Source organism: Zonotrichia albicollis, chromosome 5 (genome assembly GCF_047830755.1).
Source record: "Zonotrichia albicollis isolate bZonAlb1 chromosome 5, bZonAlb1.hap1, whole genome shotgun sequence".
Taxonomy (NCBI): Eukaryota; Metazoa; Chordata; class Aves; order Passeriformes; family Passerellidae; genus Zonotrichia; species Zonotrichia albicollis.
The window spans coordinates 50647730-50673550 of NC_133823.1; the positions used below are offsets into that span (position 1 = coordinate 50647730).

General features: G+C 44.1%; 1 protein-coding gene across 6 annotated transcripts in view; it reads right to left on the reverse strand.

Annotated features, from left to right (window-relative positions):
• The window catches only part of FGFR3 (fibroblast growth factor receptor 3), a 55116-nt gene that overhangs the window by 12457 nt on the left and 16838 nt on the right, over positions 1-25821 (reverse strand). For 3 of the 6 annotated variants that reach the window (XM_005485722.4, XM_014266132.3, XM_074541680.1), the window contains exons 3-8: positions 21530-21793; positions 17164-17217; positions 11168-11337; positions 6404-6527; positions 5797-5987; positions 1113-1257 (exon numbers count right to left, since the gene is read on the reverse strand). In XM_005485722.4, coding sequence (XP_005485779.2) covers positions 1113-1257; positions 5797-5987; positions 6404-6527; positions 11168-11337; positions 17164-17217; positions 21530-21793 — 948 coding nt within the window. Of the gene's footprint in view, positions 1-1112; positions 1258-2364; positions 2516-5796; positions 5988-6403; positions 6528-11167; positions 11338-17163; positions 17218-21529; positions 21794-25821 lie in introns of all 6 variants that reach the window. The other 3 variants (XM_074541681.1, XM_074541679.1, XM_074541678.1) reach the window with 1 other exon arrangement.

Below are 25821 nucleotides of genomic sequence, written 5' to 3' on the forward strand. Positions count from 1 at the left end.
GGCATGGAGGAGACCTTCTCAAGCCCCAGTGAAAGTGATTACATCCAAATCACCCGCACAGATAAAGTCAAGATTAGAAATGCCAAAGTTCCCGTTTCCTAAACACATCCTGAGATGGATGTGTTGTGAGATGGACCCCAAATGTGGTCATGACTGGGTAAATCAAAGTGGGCTCTTCAGGACTTTGGGTGCCTTTTCAGTAGGGGGGTATTGAACATACCCAAGGTTTGCTTCTGCACTGTCTGCAAGGCACAGCACCTATGAGATTCAATGTGAATACTGCTGGTACTTCCCTGGACCATGCTCAAGCCGGCCCTGCAGCCAAAGGCAGATCCAGCAGGTGAAGGGGGCAGCACAGCCTCATTCCCCTTTTGCAGAACAGCTCTCTCTGTCGCACATTCTGCGCTGGCTTCATTGTCAGTAAGAGCTTTGCACATGAAAGGACCACAAAATTGAGGTCACTCCGGCCTCGGGTTTCAAGCCCACTGCAGCTTTCATCGATCCCAGCTGGAGCAGGCAGCATGCAATGCCCCTGGGAGCCAGGACTCCTGTGCTCTGCCTACAGATGACTCTCCCTGACCTTCTGTTTGAGATCGCTATCTCGGTCTGCTCATCCGTGAAGTGGAAATAATGCTACAGGCAGGGAAGGGTGTGCTCACACCAGACACTTATGCATCTAATTTTAAGTTAAGATATGAGGTCAGACAGAAAGGATCCTTCATAAGATGATCCACAGTTCATGTCCAATTTAGGTGCCCTGGATCATCTAATGGGGAGATTTTCTTCTCCCACTGTCAGTGTAAGAAGACAAAGCTCCTTATTTTGGCACTTAACAGCCCTAACAAAGAGGCTGTTAATACCTCCCTGTTATTAGACAGAAAAAAAAAAATCTGTGCATTTTATTGTATTATTACGGCAATAATTTAAATTTTGAGATGCAATGCAAAAAGAGTCAGCTGCAAGTATGCAACAGGGGTCTGCAGCAAATCCCAGAGAAGAGACCTCTCTGGAAAACATCCCTGCTCCAAGCAAGGGGCAGCCTCCGGGAACTTGGCATTTCCAAAGCAAAACATCCTGGAAAGGGAGGGAGAGGCCAGCACAGAAGGAAATACCTGGTAGCACCGTCAGCCAAGCAGAGTGATGTGAGAACCCAATAGAATTCCCTGCGAGACAAGTATATTCCCCAGCATCCTCAAAAGTAACATTTCGCAAGTACAGAATCTCTAGCTCCTTATCCGTTGTGTTAACACCTGCCGTCTAGGGGGAAAAAAAACACACACATATAGAAAGAGGGAAAACAGAGAATAAGCCACATTCCCAGCAAGTGTGAGGACACCACAGGCAAATTTCAAAAGCAGATTAAGGTGGTTCTTTTTTTTTATTTTTTTATTTTCCAATGGCCCATCTTCCGCATTTATTTATTCATTCCCCTCTGCAACCTGTAGTCAAAAGCAAAAACAAAAAAAAAAGTTCCCTTCACCAGGTTCTTACTCTGTCCCACTAAAGAAGCATGCAAGCAAAAGCATCCAAATGAAAAATTGCCCCCACAATATGACTGACTTTGGGTTAGTGAGGTGAGTACAAGGGTGGGGAAAGAGAGATGGGAAACGAGGACAGTCAGAAAGAAAGCGGGAAGGAGGGGAGATGTAGTGGGGAAAGATTCAAGTGCTGATCAGAGGAATATACGAACATTATGGTTCATGAGTTCATTGAAAATACAGAACTCTAGAATTTTTTAGAATTTCTTCAGTGGGCATCTCAAATCCATATATTGATTACACAGACCTTGACACTGCAGTAGAAATCTGGCTGATAACCAGAGGGTGCCTGTAAGGAACTTTCCTGCAGTGGTACTGAATAATACAGCAGTCAAACCCTCTAGGCTGGAGTCAAACCCCAGAGCCCATGAGACTGGTTCTCCTCTCTAGTTAACATGTTTGCTTGCATGAGCCAATGCTGATATTTATTTCTCCATTACTTCTCCAAAGGACAAAACTGATTAACTCAGTTTTGTAGGTGAAAACTCAAAACAGTTTGGTTTTCCAGAGCTTGGAACATCACAGGTCATTAACATGCAATTCTGTTATCAGCACTCAATTGTAAAGAAAGGAAAGGAATAAAAGTATGAAAAGTTGATAAGAAAATTTGACAGTCATTTTATTGTGGGAATTTTTCCATGGCAATTGCTGTATAGGCGTTACAGTCTTGTAAAAAAAAATTAGCAAGAAAATAAGATAAAGCCATTCAGCGTCAGTTGACAGGGTATAATACAAAATGAATAGTAATTTTAATCACTAGATTCTTAAAAATGTTATAGCTCATTCTTGCAGTTGCCAGGGCCTTGGGACAGAGTCTGTGGTTTACCTGGTTTTGGTTTGCGAATGTGGAGCCAAAATGGCTTTTCGGCTATGCCTACGAAATTGTTGGCTCTACACAGATATTCTCCTTCATCTTGTTCTGTCACATTGAACAGATTTAGGTTAGCATCGGCTTCAGCGTTTTTACTGATCCAAGACTGCAGGAATAGACAGAAACCTGAACTTCAGTAAACCAAACAATAGCTGCACGGCACCTACATCAGCTAGGATTGACTGCACGGCTGTGGTGACATCCCCGGCTCACCCTGCACTGGGACACCTCACCCAGCACCTGGCTGGCGAAAAGAAGTTGCCTTTGACCCCCAAACCAGCTGCAGGTGAGCTCCCTTCCCTTCACACATGCCATTTCTTTGTAAAAACAGACCAGTTTGCCCCTTCTCCATCTGACAGCACTCAAAGGCTCCATGGTTTCTGAATAACTCCACAGACAGGAGCACCAGAGAGAGGGCTTAAAGCAGAGATTTGTGTTTGCAACCCGGCTCAGCAAATACTGTTTCAATTATCAGATTCCAAAATAGAATTTGGAAACAAAATATAAGCAGTGGCGGTCTGAAACTTGCTGCTGACTTTGCCTTTCAGAAATTAGCTGTAATTTTTTCCACTGCTTATAGGAGCCTCTTCTTTACTAAATAAAGTGGTGTACATAAATCAAACAAACTTCAGACTTTTAAGCAATGGGTTTATTTCTCTTCTTCTATGCTGCCACAACAGCACACCAGCTTTTTCCCTAAACACTAAACAGTTGTTTTTATTTTGGCTGAAAATGCTTTACTGTTTTAAGTGGCTTCAGAAGAAGCTTCAGTTCTGGAAATGAAAATAAAGCAAATGTCTTTCTGTTTTGGTCTTACACTCTCCAGTCCAGGCTTGATGCCTTTCATTTCCAAGGCTGATCCTGCCAATATGACTTGCAGCTCATTAAAATCATTGGGGCAGCCAGCTCTGATAGGTTATTAGGAACTGAACCCAGAGGAGGCACCAGAGAGGGGCCCCATGTGTCCATGTCTGACGACAAACACCACCAGTTTTGACCTGAGCTCATCTCCAAGGCTTACGTGCAAGTCTGTCTGCCCTGACTAGTGGGGAAACGTGCCTGCCTGCTGCTGCTGCCTTGTTTATAATTAAACCAGGCATGTTTCAATGCAGAATGTACTATTTAGCTTTTGACAAAGCTTGGGCACAGTGTTGCCAGCCCCCCTCTGTAACTGGAATGCATTTAGTGCTCTTCTGCAAAGAAAAAGGGGTTTTCTTTGATCACAAATTAGCTCAGGCTTTCAGGAACTGATGCAGGTGATGGCTTGGTTTTGTCAGGCTGTTTGAAAAATGGTTTGAAAGTACAGCATTCAACTTATCCATCTGGACTTGGGTGGGGTTTGACACCCCCTCACCCTCCCCCCCTTTAGATGTGGGGGGGGGAATTTCATATGCTGGGCACCTCTCTGTCTCCCTTGCTGCGATGGAGACTGGGATATTCCCCACGCTTAAACTGCTCCAAAGCAGTTTAAACAGCTCCTACACTCCACAAAATCTCCTGAAAGCAGGAGGGAAGGGCAGGCTGATAAAAAAGCCTTATCTCCCTCCCAGGGCAGGAGAGAGCAGTTCTGTGGGCAGGGGGGCTGTTAACAGCATCCTTGCCCTACCAGGATGCTGGGGCAAGGCAGCAGCGCTGCATGGTATGAGGGAAACAGCTCCATAACACCAATGGACAGCCCTGAGACCACAGCAAGATCATTTTATCACATCTTTACATATAAAAAACAAGCACACCACATTTAAAAAGGCAAAGAAAAAAAAAATCCCTGCAAAGCTGGGCCTGACACAGCTCTGTGGAGGCCCAGGACTGGCGCACAAAAGATGCATCCCAAAATGGAAATGCTCCGTGCCCCAGCGCTGATGCCGGCATTAACACAATTCAAAGCATTCCTGATTAACTAGAAGTAGTAAATAGACGTGTGCTGGTCCTATTCAGCAAAAAAACATAAAACCAAACAAAACTTGTGCTTTCAAACGCCTGCCTGTGCTCCCCTTCGAGGAATGCGGAGCCTTTGCCGTCCACAGAAGAGAAGGTATTTGGCAATTCTAATTACCTACCCACCCCGGTGCTGCTCCAACTTAATTTTAAAACACTATTTATAAGGACTATTTATATGTTCTCTGCCACAGCAAAGCAAAATGGGGGCTTGTGCTTGTGACACAAGGCACTGTTCACAGCCGCTTTGCAAACTTCCAAAAGGTAGCACTTTATCCCACGGGGACCACACACGGAGCTCAGAGACTATATGAGATGGCATGTGACACAACCAGCTATTCAGAGCTTGGTGCTGGGCTGTGAAACCAGAGGGAAATTCAAATATGCATAATTCAAACACATTTGGAGAGGTGGCAAGGAATAAAAAGTTTTCTAAGCTCGCGAGAAGCACATGTTGCCAGTCCTGCAGAACTGTCTCCAACCATTTCTTCCAACCAATCTGTTATTTCAATCTGTGTAATTATTTCCAGGGTCTCTGGCTTTTATTATAATGTATCTGGCTGCGTTACAGTTTTGTAGATACTGTCTGATAAGTGGTGGTTGTTTTTTTTCAAACTTCATACAAAGAGAAGAAGGGTGTGTGCAGCAGGATGTGCACAGGGAATGTCCACACACAGGACAGCCTCAACTTGAAGCTGCAGATACAAAATCTGCTTTCAGCACTAACTGCAGAGCCAGAAAAACTCCATTTGGCCCTATATATTTTAATAAAAACCACCACATGATGCCTTTAACTGTTTTTTTAAGTATTTTAGAAGTCCAATGTGCTCCTCACTCCTTATTCCCTGCTTTTATATTTACATTGGTTGAGGGGAACCAAATCCCCTGGCTTTGTTATGACTGTAATCTGAAAGTTGCCTTTCAAGAAAGCATTTTAACAAAGTAAAGTCTTGCTACGTACTTTTTGCTCAATTGAAAAAAAAGGCTTTTCTGAGCATTGATAACAGCAATGTTCACAAATTTAGTGGCTGGAACAAGATTACGTTGGCTTTCAGGTGCTGGTAGTTCAGCATTATTTGGTATGTGCACGCTGCAATGTGCTTACTTGGAAAAGGAAAAATGTGTTTTAGTTGGGAGACTTTTATTTTAATAAACCCTGAAAGTACCTCCATTGAAGCTGTAAAAAAAAAAAAAAAGGGTATTTTTACAATTTTAGGTCAAATGCAATCTGGCAGCTCTTTCATTATGCTGCATTTCTCACAATTGCCTCAGCTCTTACAACTTTGCTTATCTGTGCCACCACAGTAGTATTGTTATCTCTGGCAAACAGAAGAGTTTGGAATATCAATTTCAGGACATTTTTGCTGTATCCCCTCCAAAAAGAAGAGTAATCCACTGGGCAGGCTTACAGAAGGACTGCCCTGAGGGTGAGAAGGAGGAGCTTGTACCAACCTTCAGCACTGTGACATAGGGGGTTCCATCGGGTCCGTACTTGCTGCCATTGACTTCCACGTGTTTCAGCCACTGGATGTGAGGCTGGGCATCGCTGTAGACCTTGCAGTGAAATTCCACATTGCTCCCCACCACCACAGTCTGGTTGGCAGGGAGCCCTGCTTGCAGGATTGGTCGGTGGGGTGACCTTTCTGAAAAACAGAAAAGAGGGGAAATCCTAATTTACTTGCCTTATTTTTCCCCCAGCAAGTATTCTCCTCTGAAATGTTAATCGTCTGGCTTTTAAGGGGAAAGAGCACAAATTAGGGTGTCATGATCGCTGCTCTACCCAGGGCTTCTCAAGCCAGATGGGGAAGGACCACCTGGGAAGGGAGGTGGCATTTCAGCCCTCCCATTCCTTCTCTGGCCCTCTGCAGACCCACCAAGTAATTTACTGATCACAGATGTGAGCCCAAATTGTTGGCCAATAAGAAGCTTGTTCTGGTTTTAGAAGACACACAATCCAACACTTAGGGAAAGAAACCAAGCTCCTGCTTCCCATATCCTATCAGGCAGCTATTCCCCAGGGCCACAGATGAGCTGTTGAGGGAAAGCAGAGGGGTCTCACCTAGCACATCGAGCTGGTAGGTGTGCCTGATGTTGCCATATTTGTTCTCCACGACGCAGGTGTAATTCCCTCGGTCTGACGGCACGACGCTCTCCATCACCAGGCTCCACTGCTGGTGGCGCAGCTGGGAGAAGAAATCAAAACACTTAAAGACCTTGGAAACCAATGAAAAATCACTGAGCTTCCATACACTCGGACCCCAGAGGAAGCCTGAACATCACAAGGACCCATGTATAAGGTTAATTACAGGAAAAGGAGAAAGTTTTTGACAGAAAGAGCCATAAAGTTCTGGAATGGTCTGCCCGGGGAGGTGGTGGAGTCACCATCCCAGGAAAGACTGGATGTGGCCATGGGTGCCATCGTTTAATTGAGGTGTTAGGGCATGGGTTGGACTCGATGATCTTTAAGGTCTCTTCCAGTCCAGTGATTCTGTGAATTCTGTCAAGTCTTAGTGAGAAAAGGCATTAAGACCAATGCAAAAATGATGCAACACAATGTAACACATTGAGATTTCAATGGGGACTTAATCACAATAACAAAGCCAGCTGATAACTGAATGTGGCACCTCCCACTAGATAATGACTTCAACAGGCATTATATAGGATCTATATTTTATGTATTTTATATATTTTATTATTCTCAGCTGTATTTTAAAATGTGTGCGCTCCGGAGGCAACAGGTTATGGCATTTGTCTGAACAGAAACAGGTTTCTCAACTGAGTTAGTCTGCTGAATTCCCTCTAAAAAACAGGAGCAAACATGTCCAGCCTCTAATCTGGTCCCTAGGATGCTTGGCCAGCCGTTCTATTTTGGCACCAAGTTTTATACTAGTTGGTTTTTTGGATGTGGCTCATGTCCAGAGCTGATGGTGGCTCAGCAGCAGAAGGGAAAGCACAGACCCTGCCTCCATCCTGACCTGCTGCCCTGTGATCTCAGCTAGAACGTTTGTTTCCAATGATTATAGAGGAAATAATGGATATGGAAAGCAAATCCTGAATTAATACAGAAAGCAACCTACAGTAACAAAGATGACTTCAGGGTGCATGGCATATGAAAGCTCTCCAAATCTCTGGATATTAATTTGATGCCTTCTGCCGCCCAAAGCAGAACATTTAACTTTATTAAACATTTTGAAGGTGACCCCAAGGACACAGAAATAGGAGATTTACAATAATGCTGCACTACAGAATGTCAGGGGCTGATGGAGAAAAACAAGGATGTAATTGCTTCTGGAGATTTCTTGCTGCAGCAGGTGAACTCAAATATGAAGTCATTTAACCTCTTTTGCTACACATAAGTTGCATCCACATGCTTTCCCTAAGAGGGCCAAGTTGCAATCAAAGCCAGAACTTTGCAATGAGCAGGTTTAAAACCATAGGAGACTAGACAGCTTAGTTGCAAGATAAGCAAGCAAATGTAATTTTAACAATTTGTAGACCTCTACAGCCCTGAAAACAGCATTGCTGAGCACCCCATTTTTCAGAGAATGCTGCATATGGCATTTCTTTTCATTTTAGAGTATGGGTAACAGGAGGCTGTGGCCAAACATTTTGTACAGACATCTCAGCTGTGGCAGATGTCTGGTCAGCTCTGACTGCACCTCTGCCCACCCAGGCATGGCACAAATGGAGGAGCTCAGTGAAGGAGCAGAACCAACATCTCACCTTTTGTAAAGCAGCATCCATCCCCCTTGCTGCATCTCTGTAACTGTGTGGAAATTACAGAGTGAGAGAAGCTCTGAGAACAGAGCCTGGACCCCGAGCCCACAGCTGAACACACCACACTGTCAGGGAAGTTTCAATGCAAATTTGTGGCTGCTCAGTGGCTCATTTCCATACTGGCTTGTCTCATAGTTGTGTCTAAAGGCTTCTTTAAATCCTCTTTTCAGCATTGCAAAATGTTTGCATCTGGAACCCCCAGGAGCTACTCCAAGGAAATGGAGCTCCAGACACATGGATGACTCCCTAGTCTGACCTATATTCTAAAACCAGGTCCAAATTAGATGTTTTACAAAGGATGCACTTTCAAAGACACTTTTATGACACTTCCAAAAACTTCTCTTCGCCAGGTTTGTGATGGGAACTTTGAATAGAGAAGAACCTAGGGGCACAGAACTTGTTTGGAAACTTGGGAAGACATTTTTAGTTTTGAAAGCCTTTGGCAAAAGATAGTAATTCTCATGTTAGGATAGTCACTGCACTCGATAAAACACTAGAAACATGAAGTGACTTAGTGCAGGCATTAATCAAGTGGGTGAGATACTGGAAATCCCTCTGGTTTATTTGGTGTTGTCATTCTTGGCTCCTTGTGAAACAAACACATTTACAGACACACTTGGAACCTCGTGTTTGCCAGACTGGTATGCAAGTCAGTGCAATGGTCTGGGGAAGGGATAATCCTCCATCTCCCCTCCCCCTCAATCTTCCCTTCTAGGGTCATTTAACACACACAGGCTTACAATATTAGAGATTCCAACACGGATTTAACCATTAATGCTCTTTGGGAAATTTCATATGATAAGTCATATGAATTTCTTTCCTTTACCAGTTAAGGATGAACTGTAACAAAACCAGGTTAGCCTGCCTATCATGTTTTCAACACTCACCCTTACCTCTTGCCAGCTTTACACTAGCCAGTCACACAGATCTAAATGCTATGTGCAAGGGGCAGATGTGGAAGAGTGGTCAGCTTTGTTTGCTGACAACAGACTCCTCACAATCATTAACATTAAACGTCTTTCACACACTGAAAACAAATGAGAACATTCCCAGCTCAAGGATTTCTGGGTTAAGACCAGATCTCCAGATGAAGCAAGCCAACCACACTCTGCCAGATCTGGATCTTGCCCATTCTTTTCAAGCTGCCTAATCCTGTTATGAAGTTAGGTTGTAACAGGGAATTTAAATCTTAAATACATGAGATACCAAGCAAGTTTTCAATCCCCTTTTCTGGTTCAAATCTCAGCTGATATCTATCAGTATATTTATACTGGATGAGATTTACACTAGATTACGTATATCTAACTGTGGCTCATGACCAAAAGCAAGCAAATAAAGGAAGGAAAATTACAGAGAAAGATGTCTTTATATCAAGAATGGGACAAAGAACTACACCTAGACAGGGAGCTTAAACCAATCTTCCTGTAATTGTCCTGACATTGCCTTCAACAGCTCTTTTAAGCATTGACTTGTTGCTGGAAGGTGCCCCCAGAGAAACAAAGCACAGCGATGCCAAAGACTCACTACTGTGTTTCGGAGGATGAAATGTGTCAATTTAAACTCAAAGATAGATTAAAACTACTGGAAAGTGGGATGGGGAATTGCTTTCAACTTCAGATTTTTTTTCTTCAGGCATAATTTAGTGCAGCGGATGTGACACAGTTTGGTAAAAGCTGTTGGAATGGCGCACGCAAGCCTGAAAAAACTTCAGGATGATCCTTACAGTCTGCAATTAGTAAAAGATGCTTGTGCTTTGTGAATGTCATCTGCTGAAGAGCAGCTTACCCCCAGGAGCTGCCTCCCCACTTCTTTACCCTCCATGGCTTTTCAGAAGATCCAAACCTGAGCGTGCTCTCAGCCTCATCCAGACTGGAGCAGGGACAGGACTGAGGAAGGACCTTTAAAGGCTTCACTGAAGCCATCACAAAAGGCTCTTTCAGGAACAGGTCTGAGCTAACAGGAAAGAAACAGCCCAGAACTGTGGGGAGGGGGGGCTTCTTTTGAATCCTTCTCTGGTTTCTGGAGCATGGCACACTTTGCATGCCCAGTCCCCTTTCAAAACACTACGGATGTGGCAGGCATCAGCACACAGCTATTCCAAGTTCTGATGAAGGTGCCTTCCTACAAGGCACCTTCTCTCCTTAGTAGCAGAGTCCAGGGATATGTCAAGGCTGGGAGAGTGCACGCAAAAGTTGCTGCTCAAGAGTCCCTCCTGCTATGATGATTTTGCTATAATGAGCTACAGCAGTTTTATTGTCCCCAAATAAAACCAGAAAAAAAGAGTTGGACTGTGACCTCAAGGGGACAAAGTAATAATAACAGCACCAAAATGTGAGAAAAGCTGATTTTCCTTTCAAAATCCTGCCATAATTCGTCATATAAAGTAGCACAGAGACTTCTGGCTAATTAAATAATTTGACTGCGGTGGAGTTTTGCGTCCCTGAGCTCTATCTGTAAACATGAGCCAGAGCATTTCCAGAACACCTCATGGTAGAAAGGAAGCAGGAAGAAGAAAGCAGCCAAGGAGCAGATGCTATTACTCTGGCAACAAGGGAATCCAGCACTTGACCAAGGGTCAGTGATTTATACCACAAGAATGTTAATGACTACCAGCATGATGATCCAGCTCTTTGGTGAGGTCTTTCCTATACCTTCAAAGGATACTGAATAGATTTTCTTTGAGGGCTGGGAGCAGCTATGGCTTGGTCCAACACATCTCAAAGCACTGGCCTCACCTCCAGAAATTAGGACAGAAGTTTCTGCTCCTGCTTTTTCATCCCTGTTCACAATGCAACCATAAACCCAGCCCCGTTTTTACCTACTCCCTGAATGACCACTATAGACAAACTCAGAGGGAATTAGCCTTTGATCCCAAAGGACAGCAGCCCTTTTTAACACTTTTGGTGCCAAGCAATTCCAAAGAGTGCAAGGACCACCTTCATTTCTACACACTCAGGACAATGCTCTTAAAACTACCCATATGCAATACAATTTTCTAGTTGGTAGAAACAACAAAAAAAAATTGAGATCCAAACCAAGACCTTACCTTAATGCCCCCAATCCTGTGCTCCCCTTTGAACTCCTTGCCATTTTTCAGCCAGTAGATGGAAGGGGTTGGGTTTCCACCCGCCGGGCATCGGAAGCGAACGGTGTTGGCAGCGGGAACTGCCAGCAGCTTCTTCTCCATCTTATCTGGCCGGGTCCAGAAGGGGACACCTGAGAAAGGAAAAACCAAGCTGAACAGGCCCCTTTCTGCAGCAGAGGATATCAGCTGGTGAGCAGATGCATTTGAGGAGTCTTTGGCGTGTGCAGATTGACAGTTAAATTGCTACCTGCTGCCGTTAAGATAAATGACACAGAAATGCTTTCCAGCTAAATGACTCTCATTGACATAGAGAGGGTGTTTGCATTTCAGTTTTGTGATGAAAGGTTCATGACCAGGTTCTTGTCTTGGTAATGCCAGTATAAATCTAAAGTGGCTCCTTTTAAATCAACAAGTGGAGTTATCCCAGATCAGGATGAGAATCTGGTCTCAGTGTGTAAAAAGATACAGATGTACCTTTGGGACATTGGTAGCCAAGAAGCATAAACAGCAGAAAGATGTTAGAACTGTAAAAGAATGTTGATGGGCCAGCAAGGGAGCAGACAAAATGTAGGAGCTGAGTGCACTGCAAAATGTTCCTCCTCAGTGAGTACAAATGTAGTGTAGCCTCCTTAAGGGAAGGAAAGAAAAAAAACGCACCAGTGCCAAACTGGTTTATCGTGTTTATGTTCTTTAAGTACAAGTGATTTAAGTTTTAAAGATTCATGTTACCTTTGAACACGGATAAATTTTAAAACACCAGTGTTAGCATGAGATACTTTTTATAATCTGCCTCAAGTACAGCTACGTTCCTTGGCTGTGTTACAAACATTACATATTAACTCCAAATTAAGGCAGCAGCAGTGGCAAACTCATTATTCTGGGAAGAAAGAAAAAGTTTTTTAAAAAAAGCCTTCCAAGCTTTCAATTCTGCTTAAGGCAACACTGCATAGCTGCACATGCTGTGTTTCCCCTGCCACACCAGGGCCACATCCAGCCCCCCAGATCTGTGCTCCACACCAAGGGCAAAGGGAGATGGGGCAGGCAGGGTCTGGGCTGCAAACAGCAAGAAGGGGCGCAAGGAGTGTAAATGGCATCTCCTCACAGACAAGGAGCACCTGCTGCAGAGGCACATGTGCCTCTGGCCAAGACAAACTGAAGGCATTGGTCCTCCAAGAACTGCCCTGGAGAACATGACAGCCACCAAAGCTGTTGGGACAGCCTTGCTGCAGCCTCTCCTGCAGTGGTGACAATGCTCAGAAACACCAGCCAGCATCACAGCCCCATCTCAGTGCTACTCTGAAGCCCCTGTAATTCCCTGCTTAATGACAATCGTGTACAAAGTTTTCCCTTATGTTGCATCCCTTTGAGATGCATGGGAGCTGCTCCCTTTCTCCAGCACTCTCTGATGCATTTGGCTGCATGATTCCCACCCCATTACAACTCCAGTAAGTCAGAGATTGACCCCACCTTGGTGTAGGTGCCCATTGTCCCCCATGCAGGCTCCCTGCTGCATTCCAGCTCCAAGGATATTGCAGGGAAGGCCATACTGCTCAGCCAAGGCAAACCATGCACCCATTGGTTTTCAACACCTGCCAACACTCTCCCTATGTTTCCTCCACCTTGCAAAGTCCATGAGGAACTGGATGCCAGGAGTTCCATCCAGGATGACCCTCCATGTGCTAGACAGAGCCCTGCTGGGCACTCCTCATGTCCCATCTGCTTTCCCAGCTCTGCAGTGGGATGGCTGGACGGTGCTTCAGTAACACCATCTCAGGGAGGGAAATCCACCACTATTGAGGGTTTGCATGTGGCCTCAGCCTGCCTTGCACAACAGTGTGATGCTATCAGAGTCAGCCCCACGTATCAGAGGGATCTGCGCTTGCACACCCCGCGTACGCCTCACGTTTCAAATAATGAAACTGCTTAAGGCCCTTTTCTTGCCAGGATCCTGCAGGAGCATGGCTGGCACAAACAACAGCAAAAGGAGGAATCCCCGCAATTCCCATGGCCCTGGAAAATCCCAGCCACAAACTTTGCTGTGAACACACAGCACATCCAGGACGCCTGAAGTACTGCATGATAAAGTGAGCTAAAACGGGACGTCATGCAGCCATCTACCATTCCACATGGCAGAACTACACAAAAATGGGGAATATTCCATGATATGGTAGAAGAGAGGGTGCAACTCCTATAGAAAGAATAGGTCTTGATGGTAAAAGCATGACGCTGTTATAGCATGAAGGAAGGGCAGAAACCAAGCAAAGACTGGGCAAATCCCCAGGCAGTACCAGGGGAGTGAATGCAGAGGACACTTGGGGTGGTGTTGGGAAAGCTGGAGAGGAGAGGGCTCCAGAAACCCATGCTGGTCCTTGGTTTCTGACACCTGGGCCATTTTCTGGCTAAATGCCTCCTTTTGGCAATGCACCTTTATTTTCTGGGGATGTTACAAGAGGTTAACAGGGCTACAGAGAAGAGGTATGACAAAGGCCAGGCATGGATGGAAAAGCCCCCCTTTGCCATGGCCACAGAGGGCAGCCAAATAACCTGTCCTGTTGTTTGATTAATGTATCTGCCCACAAGAAATCCCATTTTATGGTGTTGATGACAATCATCTAGGCATGGAGGTGTAATTACATCACATGGTCACCTGGTCAGGACCAGGTTCCTCCTTTTGCTTTTTGGGGCTCTTCCCTTTTACAAAACATCTGCATGTGCTGCAGGGTGACATTTTATCACATTTTTTCATTCAAAAGATGAGTTTGAGTCTTACAGGAGACCCATCAACCCATTGGCTGCAAATGTAGTCACTGAAGCCAAAGGGGATTTTGCTATCAGACATCAGAGAGGAGCAAGATGGAGCCCAGGAAAGTTTCCAGCTGGGGATATTCTCCATACGGAGCAAAGGCAGGATTCACTCCTGCCTGCTGCAATTAGACACGACTTCTTCCCTGAGTGCTTTCCCTCGTTTCAGTTCTCTTCTGTAAGATTCAGGGCTTGCCAGGGCTGGGCACCCCTGGATTATTGTGCCAAGACTCAAACAGTGCATTGCTCTCAAGTCAAACTGGAACTGGAAGAAAGCGTCTACACATTGAAAACAGTGCCTTTGTTCTCACTTGCAGGAGCAGCGAACAAAACATCCCTGCTTTTGCTTTGCTCTGCCCTCGGAGACCCTTCATTACCACTTTTTAAGGGCCTGAAAATGTTGCTAACTCTTCTTTTCAAGCAAAGCTCCAGAGAGTTTTGGGAGCGGGAAAAGAGGAAGGATGAAAGACAGGAAAATTTTCTAGACTAGCTCTCTGTAAATTAATTACTAGCAATGGTTTTGCATGTGCAGTGTGGAAAAAAGAAAGGGACCCCCAAACATTATCAGCAGCCCTTTCCCATCATCAAACACTAAGCCTGACGGTCCGTTTTGTTCGTCAAAGACACCGGCCACCCATCCAACTGGAATGACCAATTAAAAAAAACCTGAGAGCAATACTTGGAATAATTAATACAGCCAAGCACTCATTTAGCAATTAGGAGCTGCCACCAAATTCTGTGGCAGACAGAATCAACCCTAATTGTGTAATTTCCCCAGCTGACGCCTTGGAGGACAGAGCCAGATTTAATTGGAGATTATGGGGGCTCTTTGAAGGTGCTGGGGCTGCACAGCGGGGGCCCCAAACAAACAGATACAAGAGGGGTAGGGAGCACTGGGGCAGAAGCACAGTGTGTGAAAAGGGAGTTTTGTTTTTGTTTCAGGGCCAGGAAAAACAGCTGTAGAGAACAGAGGTATTAGAAAGCCTCTTTCTGCAAAGGTGGATCACGGCTTGAGACAAGGCTGCGACAAACAAGCTGATCTGAAGCTGCAGAAGTTTCTCCTTTTCTGCTGCCCATCCCTAAAGGATGCCCTGTTTCTGTGCTGCCCTTCAGAGAGGAAGCTGAGAGTGAGCAGAGCAGGGCACTCCACATGGAATTTGGTATTACCAACCCTTAAAATTACCCAGATTGGCTTCAAATGCATGATGCTATTGGAATCAGCTTTCTGCACTCTCCACTATGTGAGGATGAGAAGCTCTCTTGAGTAACACAGAAAAGGCAGAAAAGTAACTTAGCATCACAGGACAAAAGGATTTTGGTCAGTGATATGCAGCGTGGCAACACTCAGTGAGCCAGTCCAGGCTGGATTGCCTCCCCCTAAATATGAAACACTATCAGTTATACTAACAAGATACCTTTAAGGTCACTTCCAAACCTAACCATCCTATAAGTCCGCGATATTTTTCTTTTGCATGAAAGCATTTATTGCCTTTCCTCCTCTAACTACTGACCACAGCTGTGTCTCACACACGACATCAGCAGGGCACATTTTTGCCACAGGAGACAGAGGACTTGGGTCTTGGGGCTGTTCACAGAACATGGCACTGGCTACACCGTATGTGCCTGCCTGGGATGGTCCCTCAGCCCCTGCTCCTGGTGGGATGTCCTGCCAGTGGTGGCACCAGGGTTAACAACACAGCTCCCACGCTCAGGACACCTCTGAGGTTAAGTGGAGGATCTGACATCAAAGAAAGCAACACAAAGCACACCTGTGTCACAAAACATCACCGCGAGGTTTCACCGCACTGACGCATTAACCTTATCAACCATTTTTAAAGGAGAAGAACTTTTTATAATGAGACTTTTAAGCAAAGCCAGCCATTACCTTCAGGTCTAAAACCAGAGACAGCCTCAAAGTCAAGAAGACCCAGAAAACAGGCTATAAATACATGTGGTGAAATGTGTGTTTTCCTTTCCAGTGAAGAAAAACGTCTTTCTGTACCATAAGCCAGCTGATGTTTTGTGATACCTGTTGCTAAGAGATTGAGTTCTCTGCAAACCACATAAAAAAACTGTACAGAACAATCAGTTGTCCTCATCAGAAGCTGCTCTGCAGCTGGAAAAAATCCTGACCAAACCAGACCTTCCCTATGTCTGTACCATTCTTCAGCAGGTACCAGGAGCCCTGAGCACCTCTGCAAAGGTGCCTGTCACCCGGCAGGATTTGGCCCCTAATTAGAAGCTATCAGAAAACCACTAATTGCTGCTGATGGGTCTACTGGCACTGTAACTCACCATTAATGTCCACACACTGCTCACACAGCAGTATTAACTCATTGCAGTGGCAGATCTGTTTGACAGAGTCCTGCATGTGCAATGTTATAGGCAGGAGAGATTTTCCAGCCATGTTGAACTTCTGCCAATGCACATAGCTGATTGGAAGTTCAAATGCAAAGACATTTATTTATTAAAAATACATACACATGGGCAGCTCACTCTGCAGAAGTACAAAGAGCAGAATAAAACCCAGCACTAACACTTCTGAAGCCTGTAATGATCCTGATTAATGCTATTGCACTTAAAGAAAGCAGCACTGGGATTGAAAGAGATTCACAAGCACTGACCTGGGACTCTCTTCCTCACAGGAGTCAAAGAAAAAGCCAATAAAGCCAAAGAGGCTGCTCTCACTTATGGCATCAGTAAATTTGGCCCTTGGCTAGTCTATGTTTTGTACTCTGACTCCTGTCAAGATGCTGGTAAGGACAAGAATCAGAATAGTTAAAAGTACAGCAGTCAAGGTTTGAAATGGTATAAAACTGGTGTAATATTAGTGCAGTAAAACAAATTTTATATATATATATATATATATAGAAGTGGGTTTGTCTGGATTTACATGCAAGGAGAATTTGTAACTACCCATATATTCAGATTCTCAGCATCAAATCTTCAAAATACAGTAGGATTCCACAGCAGCAATATCATTCTGTCAGCTGTTTCTAAATTTTTTGATAAATTTCATTCATCGTGGTTTCATCCTAAGGTCACTGATTTTTCAACACAAAGCTGCTATGTGTGAACACCCAGATGAGCTGCACTGCTTGGGAGCCACAGCTTTTGCAAATTAAAGGCCTCTGTATCCCAGAAAAAAGAATTACCTGTATCTTCTGACTCATCATCGTCATCCTCATCATCACCTGACGAAGGCGAATCTGGAAAGAGACAAGAAAGGAGTGAAGCAGAAGGAGGATGGCGCGTGGGGACACTGCTGGATGAGGCTGCTGGTGTCACACAAGGGACATCCGAGGGGTGGCTCACCCTTCCCTGCAGCCCCACCAGCCCAGCCCTCTGGTGCTGCTGGGCCAGGCACAACTGCACAGGAGCTGTCTCAGTGGGAGAGAGGTGTCAGGAGTTTGCCAGTGCTCTGAAAACGTGGTCCAATGTCAAATACTTCTCCCTGTGAAATGTTCTCTGCCTCATAAACACAAAAGGAATTGTAAACCGGAAAATTTTGTTTTGCAGAACAAGCTGACTGCTTTTTTTTCCCTTCCCTCTAGCATTCACTCTGAAGACTTTTTATTTTACCATGTCTCAAAACGGCAGGTCAGCATTTCTAATTCACTTTCTCTGCATTTTTCTTTTAACTCAATATCCTCCTGCCACACCTCCCTTCATTAACTCCTTGTTCAAACACTAAGACCAAAACTTTTGACCTTCTTGCAATCAAACCTGTCTCCATCAACATTTTGATGGCTATTCCAGTTCCCTTCAGTTATATTCCTCCCACAGAGGCACCTCAAGACTGTAACTCAATACAGGTAAACAGGTGGGAATTTTCCATCTGTATCTCTCCAAAACATTCTGAAGTGTTTCTTTTAATGTGGTCTAACATTTCACCTTCTCCAAGTTGTCCACAATGAAGGCTCAGTCCCTCTTCCCCCCATCAACTGACTACTGTAAATGTAAATGCCATTATCAAATAGCAGCTTAGTGTTTGATTTAGTTTACACAGTTTAGCTTAGTACAGTTCAGCATCTGGAAGATTTAGCATCATTGTTGTTACATAATCTCCGGGAATTTTTCTTTCAAATAAAGGCAAAATGATAATAACCCAGCAGCCTTTATATTCTGAGACAGTGGTAAGAGAACTTGGCCTTAAACACTAGAAAACAGGAAACATTATGAGGGTTCAATATGTGGCCAGAAATGTAAGGAGCTGTTTCAGATCAAGCCAGGCAGAACATCCTTCATTGCAAGATGCACTTGAGTTTTCTACTATCTTCTGACCAGCACAGTAGAGGTAAAAATGGAGAAAGAAAAAGGTGAGGAGGGGATAAAAGAGGGGAAAAAGAAGGAAAGCTAACAACAAATAGTTCTTCCCTGCAGAATCTGGAATGGCCTTCCAGGCATTTTCACCATCCCCAGCAGCAACACAGGAAACATCTCCCTGCCTTGGTCTGCAGGGGCTCATGGAGCTTTGCACCTTCTCCTTGGCAAAGTCTCAAGGACGACTCCAAGCACGTCTCTAACTGCAAACCTACACTTGAGGTCCTGCTGGCAGCAGAACTAGGGAAATGCCACGGGGCTTGCTGAAAGTGAAGGGGATGTTTAGGTGTTCTGGCTGATCCAGCAGGTTTACTCAAGTCAGGCAGAAACTGAGCCAAATCCCCACCAGCACTGACGGAGAAATCAGCACCTTCTCAGCTCTGCTCTCAGATTAGGTTACCCACATATTAACACATGATTATAGTTTACTTCTGCTTTCCAATGAATCCATCATGACCAGAGGAGTAGAATCAATTTTTAAACTAATACAAAATCACTTTCACAAGGTTGAAGGAAGTTTTTGACTTTGCTTGTTCTTAAGATGAGAAGTGCAGCTTAGATTTTAAGACCAAATATCCCATATTCATAGCTACTGTCCTATTCAAGTTACTAAAACACCACCTTTTTTAAAAGGTGACTAAAAATTATAAGCTATTTGTTCATCATTTACTAAACGAACAATCTTTAGCAGAAGTTGTTGAAGTTTTGGCAAGAACTGCTCAAAAGGGCTTTAATTATGAATGAAAAGGGACTTTGTTCAGTCACCTGTTTTGTTATGCTTGGCCTTGGGTATTCTGAAAGCTCTGTTTGCTGGTACCAGCCTGCAGTCCAGGCTCATCACAGGGGTGCTGCTCAGCCACTAAATCCAAAGGCTGTTCTGTGCATGAAATGGCTGCAGAAATGGAGCTTCTGCCAACAAGGCTGGATATCAGTTTGGGCACGCAGCCTCTACACAATCCTTTCCAAGTGCTCAGGTTTTTAGGAGACAGTATGTTTCTTTTTGTAAACAAGCAAAATACTCAAGCCCTTGTCTGTCAAGGGAGGAATTTTAAAGAGATCAAATCCTGCTATTATTAATCAGCCTGGTTCTCAGCCCCTGAATGCCAGCTCCGGCATCTACTTGCTCTGCTTCCAGCATCAAACATCCCCCTGTGCACAGTCAGTCACTGCAGCACAATCAGTTTGTTGCAGACTCAAATCTCATGGCTCTGTGTAGGAAAATCCTCATATGCCCCTAGGACATGGAAGCATTCTCCAAATGGAACTTGTATGTGGATCAGCTATTCCAAACACACCTAGCCTAGCTTTGCTCAATTAAGAAGAGAGATCAGAGCAATTCCAGTCTGTTAGTACAGCTTTAAACCAATTTAATGCAGAGAACAACTCCAGCCCCAAACATCAGATACCCACATGAACACCTGACCAGATACCCGAGCTAATTGCTGGCATTACCTTTAAGAACTGGGGACACAAACCACAAATCTCTGATCCCAATCTCACCTCTGCAGCGCCACGCTGAGCAATCAATACTAATTATGAAGAAATATCTGAGTATATGAGAGGCGCCACTATTGCCACATAAAGCAGAGCTTCAAAGTTTAAAACAAGTGCTGCTGACAGCTAAAAAGGAGGCTCCCACATTACCAGCACTTTGGTGGTAATGACAGTGGGCTAATAGAATCAAAGACTCATAATGTTGTCAGAAAGCAGGTTCAGGTTACTCGCTAGTTCTTAAGCTGTTATTAGCTATTATTAGTGAAGAGGAAAAATAAAGGGGCTTAAACTTTTTAAAAGCAGAGGATCATCAGTCCTTCCACTATTAAAAACAATTTCTCACTTTACAAACTTTTGAGGCTGGCAGCTGTTTCATTCGAGCATGTAACCAGCTGCCCTCTCCTGCCTCTCTGCTGCCCCTTGAACTCAAAAGCATTTTCATGTCACTTAGGAAAAAAAGAGAGTAACATTTCTAACAACCTGCAGTTTGCTGGATAGCTCCAATAATCGTACCTAGTTAAAGAAAGCCTTTCAAGGGCCAAATACTTCTTTAACCATTTAATTGATATGACCTTGAAGCATTCACAGCAATCTCCAGTAATGCTCAATAAAAAGCAGATGTTGCTGAAGGCTTGGTGAAACGAGCTTTTATTCTCATGATGGTTTTCTCTCACACAAAATCCTATTGCACAAGAAAGCTCTCTATGGAGTGGTTGTGATTCACAATCACAAACATCTCTGTGTTTGGTTTTCAGAGAGAGACTCTTGCTTTTTGAGGGAACTCAACTTTTGGAGAAAGGACCTACTATTCAAGGATTCTTGAAAGAGCTCCAACAGTTTAAGGGCAAATCAAAGTTTTCAAAACCTGAGATCTCAAAGGGGCTAACTCTCCTGAAAATTCAGGCTTTTAACCTTTGATCAGGAGAGTTTCTATCTGCTCACAGTGATCCACCTACCAATGCACCCGCCTGAAATCATGAAAATGACCTTTGTGTTGGTGGTTAGCTATCTGGAAACAACAGATTTTTCTGGCACTCTGTGTTTAGTGATCCAGGCTTGGACAGCTTGTAGCTGTTCTGTTCTATCGTCCTCATCACAAAAAATATGGCCAAGCAAATGACAGCATGTGCTTTGCTAACAGCACTTGTTTGCAATGTATGAATCCCAGTAAGTAACTTTGATGAAGCACATATTTCGGATATACACATTTTACAGATAAGCTACCTCTGAAACAGGCTAGCAATTTGTGATGACTGTGATGGAGGGCAGAGATTTACCAGCTACAACAGAGAAACAGCCTTCAGGAACTTCCAGCTCTTACGTGCAACTTTGCCACTGATTTGTCACATAACATAGAACACATCATTTAACCCCTGTGAGCCACAGTTCACTCACAAAAAACTTCAAAGCCACACGTATCATTGCATCTATTTGAGTGTTAAGGGGGATCTGAGGTTTAATCTGACCAGCACCCTTTCTAAGTCTCTCTCAGTATTAACATCAAGCATTTGGTATGGACATACAAACATTCTTCAGTTGGTTTGTTTTGCCAGCCTAATCACTGTCAGGAGCTACCACGGAGGTACAGACCTTCCAAGGAAAGACAAACACCACAAACCACCAGTTGTGCTGAACATGTGAAAGGGCAAAAATTAAAAAAAAAAATATAGAAAGCCACTGAAACAGCTGCATTTCTGCACATACCTGTAACTCTGACTGTAAAGTTTCCCAGGACCTCATTGGAATGCCTTGGCTTGCAACTGTACAGCCCCGAGTCATCATATGACACATTGATTATCTTCAACAGTTTTTGTCCAATATGAGTTCTGTTGGTAGGTGCAATTCCAATACCATCTTTAAACCAGAAAACAGACACAGAAGAGCCTTGGGTGTTGCAGGAAAGTTCAATGGTATCTCCATTTCCAAACACCAACTCTTCCAGAAAGGCGGTCTCGCTCCTCAAGTATTCTGCAAAGGGAGAAAGAAATGGAGATAAATAAATAAGAACAGGCATCAGGGATAGAGCGTTTAAAAAAGAAACACATCTTGTATTTGCTCTGTTGTTGATGCTTCCAGGTGCCCAGACCTTCCCCTTGCCTACCACAGGCTATAAGAGAACAATGTATTGCTTTTCTCTTCTTGTCATGTGCATTTTTATTCTTGTGTGAATATAAAGATTCAAAATATAAAATTGTTGCAGTCAATAGCCTTGCAGGGTAGAAAGAAAGGATTCTGAGAGCCTGAAAAGGTGGTATTTCATGGGAGGTATTGTCTCACAGGAGGCAAATCCCACACTCACTGGGATTACAAAGAACCTTTCCTCAAACCATGGCAGCAATTCCAACTCAAATATTTTATGGTTTGGCCAGAATGTTGTGGTGTTCATACAGTCAGAGGTTTAGGGCATTGGGGTTTTTTCCCTTTTAATAAAATTTTTCCCCGAAAGCATACACTCTCAGTAAATAAAAAAAGAAGCTCCATGCAGAATCTCCTTGCTATCAGACCAGCACTCATTACTACATTTAAGTGCTCATCCATGGTCTCTTCCCAACTGGGATATATCTCTGGGGAAAATATGGTCAAGAAATATTCTGGTTTAAATGTTCAAGTTTTTTCTTCCTTCTTTTAGACTATGAGGATTTTTTTCACTGGTACCAACCTTGGCTTCAAATTAGAAAGTCCCGAGGACAGCTTTGCACTTGCAAAACTGAGTACTGGTCTAACTTTGATGGAACCTCTTGGTAATCTCATCTACTGGAAAACAAACCCCACACAACTGTACAAGCCCTCCACACTAAACACAGTTCTACCAAAGCTGTTTGCCAGACGATCAAGCCTTGTATATTTTGGCTTTTGTATTATAAACCCACTGAACAGGAACAAGCCCAGACTAAGCACAGCCCAAACCGTACTGGTTAGCTGTTTAAAAGGAAATAACTCTTTTTCAAAAACCATAATGAACCTGGGTTAATGACAAAGCAACAAAGAATTTTTATAAAATGTATACAGGGAATGCTGCAATGAAGAGGAAAGTAAGACTCAGCAGATGGACTGAGGTCGCAAGCTTCTGTGGAATGAAGCAGCACCTCTTGTTTCTGACAACTTGATTTTGGCAACTCTACCTTTAATCTCCCCAGCAGATGTTGTGATGCAAAGTTTGATTCTAGTGAGTTCACTTGTACTGACTGGGAACAATCTCAGGGTAGATGTAGCAGTGAATTAAAAGGAGAACACTACAAATGGTCTTAATCTCACTTCTGTTAACTGTTTTTCAAACTTTTATTTATATACTTATGGCTTAAAAAATAAACAGGACCCAAACTAGAGATCTCCACAAAGTATTTAAATGGGCACTCAAACGCTTTTAAGCACTTTGCCAACTGTGACCTTGGAGAACCAATTTTTACTCTCACTCCTTATATAGCTTTCAAGTACAAAGATAAATCTGAAAGCAGAGACAGTCTCATTTTCACGCTTGAAACAGCAGGAGTTCAAAGCAGGGAGGCAAAGCTCACATCTCCCAGAGGGTGGCCAGAGTCCAGCACCTCCTTCCCACCCTCCAGCTCCATGTGCCTGGTGTTTCCAACACCTTTTCAACCAGACACACCAAGACATGAAGGAGGCATGAAGTTGCCCCCCTCTGAAGCCAACTCACCAGCTATAAAAAAATGGGAGGCGACGCAGCCAGGACAGCTGAGCCCAGCTGACCCAGGGATATTCCAGACCATATGGCACCATGCTCAGCAATAAAGCTGGGGGAAGAAGGAGGAAGGGGGATTTTTTGGGGTGGTGGCATTTATCTTTCTCAGTCACCCTATGAGGGAGCCTGGCTGTCCTGGGGAGGGCTCAACACCTGCCCCGGGGAAGTGGAGAACTAACTCCTTGTTCTGCTTTGCTTCTGTGTACAGCCCTTGCTTCTCTTATTAGACTGCCTTTGTCACCACCCTTATGGGTGGTTTTCTCACTTTTACTCTTCCAATTCTCTCCTCCATCCTCAGAGTTGGGGTGAGCAAGCTGCAGTGTGGGGCTGAGTTCCCAGACAGGATTAAACCATGACACACAAGTATAAATTACCAGGGAGTTAACCCATGTAGGGGCTACAGGAGCCCACTCTGACACTTGCCAGTAGAGCAGGGAATAACACATTTGCAGCTTTAAAGGGCTCTTTGAGAAAGAGGCAATCTGGGTTGTGGGCTCCCAAGGTATGACTAAAACTCCACTAATTATTAGTTTAGCCAAAGCAGTAATGACTTGAGAACCACCAAGAGATGCCTCTGATGGAGATCAGCACTCGCAGCATCATCACTGCTCGTAGCAAACACACTACAGAGAAAGAGACCATTTTTAAGCTGTTCAGAGGAGCAAAAAGGCAGCAACTGGCTGGAAACACCTTCCACAATGAGGAGCAGTTGGCCCAGCAACGCTGAAATGCTTTTGTATGTATTCACTTATAAGGATAAGATACTTCATCTCCTTGGCTGCTTGGCTCATCCCAGCAATAATTCACTTTCTGTGTGGTTCACAGCTCCAAGTACTTAAGTGTGTCAGTATTTCCATCAGCTGTCTGCTCCTCTCAGACATCAATACTTGTTTCTGGCTGAGCCTGGAAATGTTTTATTTTGGTTTTAACGCATGCAGCTCCCAAGTTATTTTTTATTCAGGCAAAAAGGACAAGGAAGAGGTGGAGGGTGGAAAATCCAAGCCAACCTTGAGGCCGCCTGATGCCCTCCTGGGTGTCAGGGATTATCTCCACATGCTGCTGAGGATTGCTGCTGGGCAGCAAAGGCTCACAGCGAGGGGTGAGGGAGCCCCATGCTCCCATGTCACCTCAAGGGCACTGGGTTCTGGCTCCAGAAAATTTCTTCCTCTTCACCTTTGATTTTTTTCCCTGTAACAACTTCCCACAGCCCTACTTTTTCAAACACCAAAGTGTTGGGGAGTGTCCTGAGGAACTGCTCTGGTGGGGCACATGCATTCCCCATCACCACCATCCTTTTCCCTCAGTGGGCATCCTGCAGCAGGGGAGCATCCACCACAGCTCAGGCTACACTGGGACTGCCCATAGAGCACTTGAGGCACACAACACCTTGTGTACCACCAGCAGGAGATTCCTCACCCCACCCTGAACCCCAGCAACCCCCAGAGGCTCTCCAGCATTGCTCCACAGCCCAGTGCTGGAAAGGATTAAGGCTCAGTTCTAAGCAGATCATATTTTTCCCTTTTCAAGCTGGACAAGCTGTATTTGGCACATTAACAAGTACAGAGACAGCGGCGCTCCACGCATTTCTCTTGTCAGGTTAATCTGAAATTGTTTCTTGTTCTATGTATTTTATTGCACCAAATCCACCGTGACAAGACACATTATAGGATCACAAAGCAACAGCCATGCCAGAGCTTTCTCCTGTTGAGTTTGTTACCCCATTCCCATGGCCTCAGCCAGCAAGCTGGTGGATAATTGCTGGAGGTATATGAAAACCTCCAGCATTAGGAGGATGAACACAGCCATGGTGGCAAAGAACATGTACACTGTCTCCAGACTCAGACAAGCACTGTGTCCTGTCTATTTAGCCCTGCTTTACTCCAAATAAGTGTCCTACCTGTGTTAACTGAGTATTATTCACCCACTGGATAACATTCAGGTATTTTTCACAATACCTGTGAGTCTATTCTTGGGATGGAGTCACTTCCCTACCTCACCTTGGGGCTTCTGCACTGGGAAAAGCAAACTTCCCAAAAGGGAAATAAAACACTTACCTTACCAAACATTGCTCATTTAAGATCTGTCTGAATCTAAAAAGCAGCCAAGAAAAGTGACAAGTGGCCTCAGTGTCACCTCCCCACAGGAACCACGCCATACAAACATATACATACACACACATATATATATTTTTAATATATATTTATAAAAATATATTTTATATATAAAAATATATTTATATGTGTATAAAACTATATATTTTTCTGCATAAATATTTTATGTATATTTTATATTGATA